Source organism: Clupea harengus, chromosome 18 (assembly GCF_900700415.2).
Source record: "Clupea harengus chromosome 18, Ch_v2.0.2, whole genome shotgun sequence".
Lineage (NCBI taxonomy): Eukaryota > Metazoa > Chordata > Actinopteri > Clupeiformes > Clupeidae > Clupea > Clupea harengus.
This window is the reverse complement of record NC_045169.1, coordinates 6,966,472-6,980,863: the sequence shown is the minus strand read 5'-3', so window position 1 is coordinate 6,980,863 and position 14,392 is coordinate 6,966,472. Positions and strand designations below refer to the sequence as shown.

The following is a 14,392-nucleotide window of genomic DNA, read 5'->3' as shown; positions in this document are numbered from 1 at the left end:
TCAGTGAACAACTGGCTTCACCTTGATTATAGTTGGATAATGGTAACTGTCTCCCAGTTTCACGACTGGTTTTGTCGATAAGTAGGCTACTTACTTACTTCGGACGCTTCCCTGGAACTCCTGTGAACCACAAGTTCATCTTTTCTCTGATTGGCTTGTCTATCCTCTTGGCCCTCTGAAATCATGAAAATAAGTACGCCCCTTTCCTCCAAGCTAAGCCTGTGTTTTCCAGTGAAGAATACGTTTAGGGTGTGTCCGACATGTCAATCAAGACTTTCCTCACCATGTGACCACGCCCCCGGTTGCCTCGCGCAGCTTACTGACAGATTGACAGTTACTACGGTCCGCTCGCGAAACGGAGTGGATGTGTTTGTCTAGTCTGGAGAGGGAGATTCATTTTCTTGTTGGATTTAACGTGATGTCTTTTTTGGACTACAGAACTTCAACAAGGGATACCACGCCTTTTGCGAGTACAGAATAACGGAAAAGAAAAGTCTAATTTCAGGCTTTTAACTTACTATACGAATAAAGTGATATTAGCGGCGTATTTGTGTTTCATGGCTGCTGGGGATGTTTCCCAGCTGCCGGCGACAATAGCGGCCAGCCGGAACGTGGAGAAGGCGCTGGAGGAGGCTGCGTCGAGCGGTGCTCTCAACTTGTCTAACCGTAAACTGAAGGAGTTTCCACGAACCGCTAAGAACTATGACTTGTCGGACATTACATACGCAGGTAAGCAGTTTACTTTCCCCTCTGTTTCTGAACCGTTGTCTTACAAATAAAGCGACATGGCTCTCAGTGGCCAGTCATTTGGGTCTCTCTTTTGTTTCACTCTCTTCTCCCCCACCTGCATTCTCTCTAACGTGGTGCATCGTCCAGCTGAGCCAAGCAAGCGTGTTGTGCAGAACAGCAAGCTAGTTCCTCATCTTTTGAGTTGACTCCAAGTAGGCAACAACACTTTTAAACACTGAAGTCCAATGTGACTGACTTCAAGCCTCAACAGTATTGCTTAGTTTACAGTCCACGTTTTCTCCCACCAGCGTGACTTAAGCATAATGTTGTCTTGCTAGGTGAGAGATAGCATTAGCTGCAAGTTCAAGATTTTCGCATTCGCTTCCTGTTGTTGCAAAGGAGTTCTTGCTGCATCAGTATACTTCTCTTGCATAGATGAAGGGCCTGTGTTGTATAGCGAACACTTAATGTTGTCACTGTCCTGTTGTTAGTTGTAAACAGACATTCGAATTGAGTAGTTTCAATGCACCTTTTTATCACTCTGTGATGGAAATGTTAATGTCCTTTGACATACAATTAGAGAGGTAACATAAGTTAGCTGGGCTAAATTCTCCCTTGCCCTGTTGAAAGAGGATTAGGCCATGCTAGTTGTTGAAATCAAACTCGTTAGCTTGCTTGCTAGCTAAGATGATACAGCTAGACGCCCCGCGACACTCCTCAAACGCCCCCTCTTCTCAAAGAAGCTAGTGCTGTGTTCTCGGTAATTGTGACCATCTGCTCCCCTGCCATGTGAGGGGAATAGGCCATAGATGTATTAACACAAACACACACATATACACAGCTGCCACCGAGAGAGCTAGGTAACAGTAATTGATATTTGTATGATTAATGTGTCTGAGACTGTAGATAAGGTTATCTTAGTTGCACACAGTTTTTGTGTTGTGTTAGAGCCATGGCCAAAGCTAGAAATCATGGCTTTTCACATTTTCTTTCCCCAATGACTTGAAAGTGGTGCTTGTAAGTAGTTGTACTAAGGATTCTATGTTTTTTTTTTTCATGTCTTCAAACCACCCTATACCCCCCTCAGTCTCGCCTGCTTGTGTCTTCAATTCACTGAATTCATTTACGGTTTGGTATTCTTGCGAGTCACTTACTCGTGGAGCAATAGAACAGAAGACAACTCTTTTTGACATGTCCCAGAAACATTAACCTACATGAGGCGCCAGCTGCTCCTAAATAATGTAGATAAGGGTGAGAAGCTAAAGAAACATCAGTCACAGACTTACACACACACACACACACACACACAATTGTCTGGGTTCAGAGAGACACACAATATTCTCTTAGCATGCTGACTTTGTGCCAACACATGACACTCTTTCACACTGTGTGTGCGTGTGAGTGAGTGTGCGTGTGTGTGTGTGTGTGTGTGTGTGTGTGTGTGTGTGTGTGTGTGTCTTGGCTGTATGGCAAGGTAAGACTTGTCTGCTTCACTTACTGTACCCATAATTGTTGCCCAATTTGGATGGGAACATGATTTGCAATTTTTGTTTCACTATCTCCTTGATGTATCTCTTTAGCAACCATCAAAACATTCGACTTGCTGGCTCATCACCATGGTGATTGTGTTCCTGCCCTTGGGTCAGTTCCTCTTAGCTCTGTCTGAGTTTGATCTCTGCTCACTGACTCGCCCATTAACTGCAAGCCTGACTGGTTCCTCCAGGTTCAGTCATTGGGCGCACACACAAACAAATACAGTGGTATCGTATCTGCATTGATCTCTACGTCTGCTTGGCCAATCCTGTTCCTATCCTCTATACAGTGACTCATTTTTCTTTGTTCTCAAGTCCATCTTAGCAAAAGGCTACATGTCGAATTCATGCCAATCTGCTGCGGCACACCCTGCTCTTAGCCTACCTGCTACTCCCTAACCATGAGGTGGGCTGTAATTGTAAGGCTTCTTTGAAAACTTTTTTTTAGATCAAACAACGATTGGTTGTAGGTTAGGACGGCATTGTGTGTTTCTTTTTTAAGCACAGCCATCATGGAGCTGAAGTTACAAATATTACCAAGAATAGAGGCGAGATGAGCAGAGCATCCAGTCGTCTGGTAGCAGGCTGGAGAGAGCTCTCTGAAGTGGGCAGTGTGCAGGCCGAGGCAACGAACACTGAAGCCCACAAACTTCTGCTCGATGCCAGCAGGGCCTGAAGGGGGGCCCTCTTCTCTTTTATAAAAACAACCTTTCTTTCGCTCGCTCTTTCTTTCTTTTTTTTTTCTCCTTCTTTTTCCCCCTTTCTTCTGCTGCTTCCAGTCTCCTGCCGGCGCTCCAGCGCAGACTTCCCCACAGGAAGGTCAGGGGTTCAGCTCTCCCTGAGGGAAGAAGAGGAGAGACGGAACGAGAGAAGGAGGGAGGGGGGAGAAGAAGAAGAAGCAGCAGTAGCAGCAGCAGCCCTGTGAGAAGACATGAATTGAAAGGGAAAAGATGAAGAGAGACAGAGAGAGGGAGACTGGCCCTGGATCATCCAGGGGAACAAAACGCACTTGTGTGTCTCAGCAAATCCCACATCTTAACAGAAGCCCCCCCCAGATTCAGAACTCAACTATTGCTTATTTCCAATAACCTTAATGTGTTTGTGTGCACATGTGTGTGTCTTTAAAGTGCACGTGTGTATTAGTGAGAGAGCAGGGTAGGTGTATGTATTTTTGTATTTGTATAAGCATGTGTGTGTCTGTTTTGTGAGAGTGAATGATTAGTGTATGTGTGTGTACGCACATCTTTGTGTGTTCTCTGCGGTAGCTGTGTGTGCACCGGGACAGAGCTGGGGTGTAATAACAGCAGGATTCCCCTCCCTGGCAGCCTGTAGGGGGTTGGGAGGTGCAGCCTCTCCCCTGTCTGCCCCAGGACTAACAGCGCTGCAGAGAAATAACAGCAGAGAGAGAGAGAGATGAAGACAAAGATGAGGACAAAGGGATATAGCTAGAGGGGAAAATCAGAAAAGAGAGAGCGATTGAGCGAGTGAGATGAGAGAGACTGGAGAAAACAGGCGCAGAGAAAAACGGCACATGGTCAATGGACCGATAGAAAGAGAGGAAGGGAGAAGGAAAAGGGAAGAGAGAGAGAGAGAGAGAAAGAGACAGTAAGAGAAAGTTGGTGCAAAGTTAATAAATATTTGTCGTGGGGCTCCCCAAACTCGTGACCCCTGGGGCGTGTGGAACACAACAGCTTTTTGTTGAAGGAACAGAGAGACAGAGGGAGCAGACACACTTCATACCACAACTAAGCACTGCAGCAGCTGAGATATAAAACGATGAAGGGGTGTGTGTGTGTGTGTGTGTGTGTGTGTGTGTGTGTGTGTGTGTGTGTGTGTGTGTGTGAGAGAGAGACGGGGGTTACGGTGGGGGAGGGGCAGGGCTTTTGATGAAACAGTCCTTGGGCTGCTCCTGCTGCTCCCATTGTCGTCACATTCCCGAAAACGGGGGTCTCTCTCCTCCTGCCTGGAACTCACTAAACAGCCTATACACCCTCCCATTGTGTGAGTCACACTTGTCTTTCTCCCCTTCTCTCTTCCTTTCGCCCCCTCTCTCTCCCTTTCCCCTTTTTCTACCTTAAACAATTTGGAGACCCTGTGCTGCGCTATCTTTTCCAGCCATGTCCCGTTCTCACTACATCATTCCTTTCAGTCTCACTCTCCCTCTCTCCCTCTCTCTCCCTCCTGCACCCCCCATTCTCTCTCTCTTGTTTTCTTGCCTCTCTCTTCCTCATGTTTTCTATTGTTCCACTGGCTGTTTTTCGTTAGGTAATATGGGGACAGGCACATTAAAAACACTTGTAAAATGATGAAAGTGTGTGTGTTTGCGTATTTGTTGGTGATCGTTCTTGTAAGAGTGAGCGTGCCCTGAGTGTGTATTTGTTTAGACAAACACAGTGTGTCCAATCAGGTCTGTTGATCAGCGACATAGAGACATGAGAGGCACAGACCAGGCCCTGAGGTGCACTGGGGAACATTCCAGAACCTTTCAACATCTCATTCCATGTCTTTGCCTCTCTCAGCTGAAAAGAGTGAAGTTTGGCACCGGAGTTGTCTTTGCCAGCACAGTCTCAGGTTACAAACAAAGTACAGTCAAATATTTGATTTGGGTCAAGGATTTCTCCCACTGACAACAAGAGCTACGTTTGAATAGTTTACCATACTGTGCCCGTGCTTGAGTGCGTGTGTGTGTACACATTAGGGCTGCAAGAAAACACTACTACACTTCAGTACCGCAATATTATGTTTTGTTTTGCTGCATTGATTCTCAAAAATACTGTATCGATTCTTATTTAATAGATTACTGACAGGCAAATGTTAATGCCTTTGCTCAGATGGCACAAAAAGCAGCGCTATGATGGTGGATGGTTACAGGGACTGTGCAGATCCTACTGTTCTGATTGTGTAAAATAGTAAACTTTCTTTTACTCAGATTTGATGCATATAGTGTTTTTTTTTTTAAATCGCAATGGATCACCTTGTTTACAGCATTGAAATATATTGCAAATAAATCATATACCCTGTATCACAGCATATTGCATCGCCAGATTCTTGCCAATACACAGCCCTAGTACACACGGGCACACCTCGCCCTAGTACACACAGGCACACCTCACCCTAGTAAAACTGTGTTCTCCTCAAATCTGGCTCTTTATTGGGCCTCTCCGCTTATCAGCTTCACTTCCTTGTAGTTGTTTCAGTCTCTGTGGCGACATGCGGCCTGGCAGTATCCTACCAGTTCAGAGCTCCCCGGCTGCCTGTCGCCACGGAGATGTTAAATAGGAAATAAAACTGTCAGTTTCAACAGGGTGCTCTTAGTTTTGTACTCCTCTGTTTTGTGTTACAACAGACAGCTCCCTAACACTCCTTTGCACACACACACACACCAACACCAACAGACACACACACACACACACACACACACTCACACACACACACACAAAGGAGCAAAGGAGTGTTAGGGAGCTGTCTGTTGCAACCCTCTAACCCCACCCCAGCAATTCTTCTCTCTCTGTTGTATTTTTTCCTCAAACAAATCATCTGGTTCTTCCCAATGTTGTGCTGTTATATTTCTGTTTTATGAGCTGTGTAGCTGAGAAAACTGCACAAGGTCTTCCAATTTTATGAACAGCCATATCGTTTCCTTTGGTGTGGTAGTATGGTTCAACTCCGTGTTGACCTTTGACCTTTTATGGCTCCATGAAATCTCCAGGCAGACCAGGCTCTCTCTGTGATTATTCAGACAGCAGGGCTAACTTCCCTCAGCTCGTTTGGATTTACATAACCTCCAGTGGCTAAGCCGCTCGAGAGAGTGGAGTGTGTGATTTCAGAAGTCGGCGAAAACACTGCGATAAGGTAGAGATTATCCAGCCTGCCGAGAGCTCTGTCTAAACTGTTATGATCTGAGGCGCCTTCAGGGTTGTGGTGTGTTTGTGTGTGGTGTGTTCTTGAGTAAGCTCTCAGCTACAGCCCTTGTTTTGAGGTTGCTGTATGTGCTTTACTGTCATGCAGTGCATGTCCTGCTCTCTTTCTCTCTCCCAGCCTGTGTGTGTGTGTGTGCGTGCGTTCGTGTGTGTGTGTGTGTCAGAGAGAGAACCAGCTGTTGCGCAGTGTTCCTCGCGCTTCCCCTTGCTTGCTGCATTTCCGGCCCCTACTCCGGATGTGGCTTTGTCGTGCTGCAATGTCTGCTTCCCTCCTCCTTCTACTGTATTGGCCCTCTTTCTCTCTCTCTCTGTCTCTCTGTCTCTCTCTCTCTTTCTCTTTCTCTCTCTCTCTCTGTCTTTCACATTTCTTCCTTGTATTCCATCTCAGACCAATATCTTCTTCCTCACAGAGAGTCTCTGTGTCCCTCACAAACCTGAACTTTTCATGCTGTGACTCCCTCTGACTCATTTTCTGACCTTCTCTCGACTCTCTCTCTTTTGCTTAGCCTTCTGTATCTTCCTCTTGCCCGCGCTCCTTGAAATTCAAATTCAGAGTTGCTTCATTAGAGTGAATCTAGAGTCATCAGTGTCAAAGCCAGTATTCAGAATGATCATATAACACTGTGACACCAGGACTTAATGTAATATAACAGTAATGGACAGAATGACAGCATCATCAGCATTCTCTCTCTCTCTCTCTTTCTTTCTTGCTCGCTCTCTCTCTCTCTCTCTCTCTCTCTCAGTCTCTGAGAGCGCCTGTTCGTCTGCCTGGTCTTGCTGCATGGCAGATGGTGAAGAGAATCCTTTATACTCCCTCGGGAGCGAGTGAGACAGAGAGTGAGAGAAAAAAAAAAAGTTTAAAAAAATAAATAAATAAATAAAATTGAGAGAGGAAAACAGAGAGAGAGAGAGAGGGAAGGAGTCCAAGTCAAATAGACAGGGTCATTGTCACCCCATTGGCCTCCAGCGCCAGCTCCTCTCAGTGTGGCTATAACTCTCATATGATCTATTGCTGTTCTAGCCTCCTCCTCCTGCAGCCTGACTCAGCGACGGGCCCCACAGCAGACACTGGGACTGAACCCAACTCATGGTCCATCCAGAGTGAGGGACACATCCAAACAGTCAGGGACAAGTGTGCGAGAAAGAAGAGAGGAGAGAGAAAAGAGATTGAAAGAAAGAGACACTTCACTTGCTGCCACATGCTGAGGAAGTGGGGCCCCTCTGTGGTTCAGAGGATGCCCTCTTGCCTACTAAATGCCCTAACTTACCTACTAAATGCCCTTACTTACCTACTAAATGCCCTTACTTGCCTACTAAATGCCCTAACTTGCCAACTAAATGCCCTTACTTACCTACTAAATGCCCTAACTTGCCAACTAAATGCCCTTACTTACCTACTAAATGCCCTAACTTGCCTACTAAATGCCATAGCTAACTTTGTTTAGATTTCTAACTAAGCTACTAGTGCACCTCTGCTATTGTTAAGCCTATTGCTTGGTGCCTGCCTCTGTTATGTAATATCTGTGCCATTTTGTCCTTCTCCTCAATTACAAAATAAAAGTATATAGTGGTGTATGAGTCATCTAACACGTGGTGATAGTCATAGGCCATTTTATACTTCTATGTAGGGCTACAGGCTAGCATTGACTGGGGTTCTGTGCATGCAGATGCTGTGTAGTCTGCTGCGTTGCCCTGCTGGCTTTTCCCTACTCTGTGCTGATCTGTGATCTGTGGCGTGCCGTGCTGGGTAACGAGCGCAGGTCTCTGTGCGGGCAGTAGCAGCTGACTGGCTGGGAGAGTGATGAGGCCAAGAACTGATCCCCACAGCCCCATGCCGATCAGGAGGCAGCATAGTGTTTCAAGGCGCACAGAATGTCTTGGCAACCTTAGCCACTCCTGGTGTGTGTGTGTGTGTGTGTGTGTGTGTGTGTGTGTGTGTGTGTGTGTGTGTGTGTGTGTGTGTGTGTGTGTGTGTGTGTGTGTGTGTGTGTGTGTGTGTGTGTGTGTGTGTGTGAGAATCATGAGCCACAGAGGCTGTTATGTAACTGATAGCTGTTCTGCTCGGCAGCAGTGTTGACTCTGGTGTGGCCAGATGGTTTTATTCAAGGCCTCTCCACATTAGAGACGCCATGGGGGAGTGGGATGGGTGGAGTGTGTGTGTGTGTGTGTGAGGGGCTTTTTAGAAGGAAAGGACACAAGGAAAGGGGGGTCCAAACTAATCAGGATAGTGGAGAGGTGTGTGATGGCAGGAGGAAAGAGAGTGTGTGTGTGTGTGTGTGCGCGTGCGTGTACGTGTGTACATAGGGAAAGAGTAATGTACAGTGTTGCATTTAAGGCCAAGCCTAAGCAATGACGTCACCTCCGACCTTTTGCAAAGATCACTTTTAACAGAGCGAGCACCACAGGGTTAGTCACACTGAAAGACACCCAATGAGGCTGCGCACTACTTACAGCCTTTACGCACATGTAATGAATGACAGGAATCTAACTTCATGAACATCTACACGCTTCTAAAGATAACCAGCCTCGAGGTTAGAGGTTTATGGAGAACCATTAGGCCGCTCGTTGTTATTGTTCTCTTGGGTGAAAGATGTCTATACAGCACAAGTAAACGGAGGGAGAAAGCCCTGTTGGATATACTCTGTGCAGCTTACACCCTCTTTCTGTCTTATTTGTTCTTTTTAAAGAATGTAGTGGGGGTTTGACGCCTTCATTTCTTAACACATTATTGGATTTGTAGAGTTTTATCAGCGAAAAGGCCCAGTAATGGGCTGAGTGTGCATGGTGTGTGTTTAATGTTTTAGTACACATCTGGTTTCCATTGGACACACGGGCCAGCAGCAGCAGCAGCAGCAGCATAGCCCCTCTACGGAGGGAGGGAGAGAGAGAGAGTTTGTGTGTGTGTGTGTGTGTGTGTGTGTGTGTGTGTGTGTGTGTGGGGGGGGGGGGGGGGATGCAGAGAGACGCAGGGGGGAAAGAGAGATATAACACAACACATTCATTAAACTAATATTAAAACCTTTACATTACTGCGCCTTTAAAACACAGAATGCATGACAACAATATAGACAACCTGTGAGGGAGGGAGGGAGGGGTAGAGAGAGAGAGGTAGAAAGAGAGAGAGGTAGAAAGAGAGAGAGGTAGAAAGAGAGAGAGGTAGAAAGAGAGAGAGGTAGAGAGAGAGAGAGGTAGAGAGAGAGAGAGGGCCTGAGAGTAAGGCAACAGTTGCTGTTGACAGTGACGTCACTCTGTACTCTTTGTAGGCTTAGGCTGTGTCCCAAGACTGATTTTCACACCACCACAGATTGCCTTCCTTCTCACTGCTCGCAACCACCACCTCTCTCTCTCTCTCTCTCACTCTCTCGCTCGCTCTCTCTTTCTCTCTCTCTCTTTCTCTCTCTTTCTTCCTTCTGCTGTTAAAGCAGCATACTTTGGTCACCATGGAGATTTGATGCACTACACCACCATAGGCTACTGGCACTGATATTCTCATTTGCATGAAAGGCGAGCGAGATGCAGAAACTCAAAAAACAGGAACACTAGTTAATAATGAAAGGCCAACAAATTAATTTATGCACAGAAAAATATTCCTGATCAATATAGCCATGAACAGCATGCAGGGTGTTCCTGTGTACATCAAGCAGATGAAGGAAGAGAAGTCCATGATGCTAGTGGACTGTAATATTATCAGACACATTGCTGTAGTTATTTTTGTTATTTTTATTGTTTGTTATGTGTGAGAGAGAAAGAGAGAGAGAGGTTATATAAGTTTGGCCCTGTGGTCTCCTGGGCCAGACTCCTGCCCCTCCAATTCCTTTTTGCATGGCAGCAGCCAGTCTTTGCATAGTTACAACAACCTGGAGCACACACACACACACACACACACACACACACTTATCGCCCTCATTAAAATATTATCATCTGGATGTATACAAAGATGACAGGATACAAACATATTAGAGGCATTTAATTGTGAGTAGACATGCAAACACAAACAGACTGTCAGTACACAGGGCTGAGTGGCGAGGGCCATGAATCCTACCGCTTCACCCCTTCATGTTTTCACTGGGCTTCAAGAGAGGGAGTTTCTGCTTCAGACCTCTGCTGTGCCTCCTTCCCTATTTTACGAAACCACACACACACACACACACACGTACGCAAACACACTCAAACACATCCTATGTGTACATTTGACCCACTCAAATGCTGTTGGTTTCAAACAGGACGTGACGGTGTTAATTCAGTTGCCGGTGTGGTGATAATCTACCGCAAAAAAAAATTCTCAGTGCCGTTGTCATTAGAAACGGGTCACTCAAAACAGTAAAACAACAGAAGATCAGGCGGCTTCCATAGTAAGTCTTATTCCTCCTTCAAGAGTAGGAGGCTATTTTGATGTCTGACTTATTTTTGTATTATACTGATACTTCTATTCTTCTTACTTTTAAAACCATACCATAATACACTCCACAGCCTAATGGCGTACTACGCTATGCGTAAACACAGCCAAAGCACAGGCAAAAGGACCGAGTTAACACATTTGGACTACCGACAGTAGCAGGTCACCAAGCCCCTCCAAATCACATTGACAGGTCTTATTTAACTTCCCCCCTGTAAATGACTGTGTAAACACAAACTAATGGTTAAGCAGCTATGCCATTCTCTTTGGAAGTGCATTGTTTGGTTAATCCGTTCAGTTTAAGCAGGGGAAGAAATCTTCAGTTGCAGGGTGCGGAGGCCCCAGGATTATGACACAGGCGTGCTTTTTCTCAGAGCATCTATTTCAGTGACTGTTTTAAAAAAGAGATTTAGTCGAGGTGTTCTTCAGAAGTATGGCTCACAGGAGCTTGAAACAGCACTAAGCACTCAGTGTTGTGCAGTAACTGTGCGTGACGCCTCCCCTGGTAGTAGGGCCTAAACGCTCTTTTTCCCCCACACAGCCCTTCAAGGTTTTTGTTCAATCTGCACATTTTCTAGAACGCTTCTGCGTAAAGAATGACAGGCGAAGAACCGCAAAGGACTCTTCATTTAGTCTAGCCCGTGAGCACCTCTCAGAAAGTCCTCTACAAGGAACCTTTCAAAGGGTCCCAATCTGACCGCAGGGATTATTCCTTAGGGATTAGGCTAGTCGAAGAACCCTTGCAGTTACACAACACACACAAGTTCAAAGCACGTAGGCTTTTTAATTGTTGGATTTTACAGTGCTAGGCAGTGATACCCAGCTTCTATTGAGTTCCAGTGCCCACACGGCACGCTCCACATTACGCTGGTGCCCACTGCCCAACGCTGCCAGCACCAGGCAGGTGTTTGACTGCAGTGTGGTGATGCGTTCGGTTGGGGTTTCCAGGGACGGCTCCTCTCCTCCCCTCGGAGTTCCCTTCACCCACTGATTTGCATCTGAGTATGACTCTGCAAGAACTCCTAGTTTCAGTAAGAAGAGGGGGAGGGAGGTGATGAGAGAAAGAAAGAAAGAAAGAAAGGGAGGGAGGGAGAGGGGGATGATCTGTCCAATTTGTTGAGTCACACTGCCCTGTGTTTTTGTTCTCTCACCCTTGTCTTTTTTTTTCCCTCTCTCCCCCTCTTTTCAGACTTTTGTTCAAGGCTTCACTGCTATTATATGTGGCCCTGGTTACTCATTCTCTCTCTTTTGTTTTTCTCTCTCCCTCTCTCTCCCTCTCCCTTTCTCCCCCCAGCAACCATCTTTCCCCCTTAGGGCCTCTACCTCATGGTATGACTCAGTACCTGATCCCTTCATAAGTCTGTCGTCTAGTACACACACACACACACACACACACACACACACACACACACACACACACACACACACACACACACACACACACACACAGAGACACACGCACGCACGCACGCGCCTGTGTGTGTCCATACGCAGACACACAGATTTTGGAGAAGCCTGTGTTTTTCCCCTCTTATATTTCAGTGTTGTGGTGAGGGATGAGAGCAGTGTTCTTGGCCGCAGGTGGGGAGTAAATCACTGGCTGTAAAGAGTCTAGAGTCAACACACACACACACACACACACACACACACACACACACACACACACACACACACACACACACACACACACACACACACACACACACACACACACACTCTGAAGCTTGAGATATGGGCTGTGTGATGTGTGAATGGGTTAGATGTTGTCTTCATATGTCTTGTGGTGAGTGTGTAACTGTCTGACTGTGTGAGTGTGTGTCAGTTGGATGAGTGATCAAAGAGAGGAACATGTTTGGGTCTGTTGTTTAACTGTTAGTGTGTGCGTGTGTGCGTGTGTGCGTGTGTGCGTGTGTGTGTGTGTGCATATTCAGAACAGGAGTATGAGCAAACATGTGCCTCACAGCCTTGATAGATGTTCATGAGCGTAGGAGAGACAAAGTGTGTTATTCTGTGAGTGAGTAAGTGTGTGTGTGTGTGTGTGTGTGTGTGTGTGTTATTCTGTGAGTGAGTAAGTGTGTGTGTGTGTGTGTGTGTGTGTGTTATTCTGTGAGTGAGTAAGTGTGTGTGTGTGGGAGTCATCCCTCTTGCCTGCTGGATAATCAGCTCTGGTTAATCTTCTTGCCTGCGGGAGAAAGAGGGAGAGGTGGAGGGGGAGAGGAGGAGTGACAGGTGGTGGTCATGAAGTTTCTCTTCCTCTCTCTTCCTCTCCCTCTCCCTCTCTCCCTCTCTCCCTCTCTTTCTCATTCCTGTCTGACTATCATACATCTAAGCATTAAATGGTCTCTTGCGTGTGTAACTCAAGTGGTCAGTGCATCTGTTGTGAGTGCAGACAGCTCCACCAAGTCAAGGAACGGTCAAGGAGCCGCACATCCAAGCAAGCAGCACTTCATCTCCTGAGACACCAAGGCTAAAATAGCACGGCTGTCTATGTTCTAGCCTTAGTCAACCAAGTCACTCCCAACCCCTCTCTTACACAGAAGTTCATATTAAGGTCTGTTTGTTGTTCATATTAAGGTCTGTTTGTTTATATTAAGGTCTGTTGTTGTCCCTTTTTCAATTACTTCTCGGTTGTGGTTTAAAATCCGTTGTCCTTATGTTTACTATCATGTTCTGAAAAGCACAAAGAGGAGAGTTGCAAAACTGATTTAATCAACTGAGTTGACTTGGATTTTGTTGGCATTATGCCAACAGCAATATATCCTCCCCTTTAAACACACACACACACACACACACACACACACACACACACACACACACACACACACACACACACACACACACACACACACACACACACACAGACACACAGACAGATAGATACAAGGTCTGGGGCCCCCCAGACCGCACCTGTGCTTCATCGCCATGGCAACTAATGACAGACCCCTTAAAAGCAGGAAGCTGGAGGAGGTTTGCTCCTTAATAATGCACCAGCGACCACAGTGAGAGCGAGTGAGTGAGTGAATTAATGAATGAAAGATGGGAGGATAGAGAAGATGGATGGAGCAGTGAGCAGAGGAGAGGTTTCATTGTGTCTTTGTGTTTGAACAGCTCTCAATCCTGCTCTCAGCCTAAAGAGTCACTTGTCTCAGCTGAAGAGGCTCTTCTGTTTCATCCACTGCTGGGCTCAGAGGTCCTTAGACAGCGCTAATCATTTCACCATTATGAGATTGGAGCAGGCAGCCAGTGTTAGCTGTGAAGACAATTTCAGACCACAGTAATAAGAGTCTGTCAATACTTTCAGTTTTGTTGCATTACAGAATACATTTCAGTTCAGTAAAGGCAAACATTACATTAGCCTAAACCGCCATTGTGTTTTTTGTATCCTTTAAAAAGTAACCTTTACTGTCAGATGTTGTTTCATATCCGCTTCTGTAGCTACACACTCCCGAGTCTGATTTCAGTGCACCTTGAAAAGTACTGGGAGGACCTTTCAGAGAGACAAACTTGAACTGTGGGCAAAACATGGCCGTCCAGGATTGCTGGGAATTGGGGAAAGAATGGCATTGGTCTTCCAACATTAGTTTCAGTTGAACTTTTCAACACTTGAGTCATTTGTATCCTTGCGACATAAGTAGCCTATTTTACAGAAGGAGGCGAGTTGAGACAACACAAGATAAGCAGAGATAACGCTAGTCATTGCACAATAAGGTGGCAAAATAAACTGTGTTGGTACATCGTGTCATTTAATGCTCACTACAGACAGAATATGATTAACTCTTATCTGCCTTCGTGCAATAGTGCAATTCTACAAAGCA

At 46.0% G+C, this 14,392-nt stretch overlaps 1 protein-coding gene across 3 annotated transcripts in view; it reads left to right on the top strand.

Annotated features, from left to right (window-relative positions):
- The first annotated feature begins 311 nt into the window (after positions 1-311).
- Positions 312-14,392, top strand: part of lrch4 (leucine-rich repeats and calponin homology (CH) domain containing 4) — a 36,492-nt gene continuing 22,411 nt past the window's right edge. For 2 of the 3 annotated variants that reach the window (XM_042710368.1, XM_042710367.1), the window contains exon 1: positions 312-729. In XM_042710368.1, coding sequence (XP_042566302.1) covers positions 558-729 — 172 coding nt within the window. In that variant the 5' untranslated portion in view covers positions 312-557. The remainder of the gene's footprint in view (positions 730-14,392) is intronic. The other variant, XM_042710366.1, reaches the window with a different exon arrangement.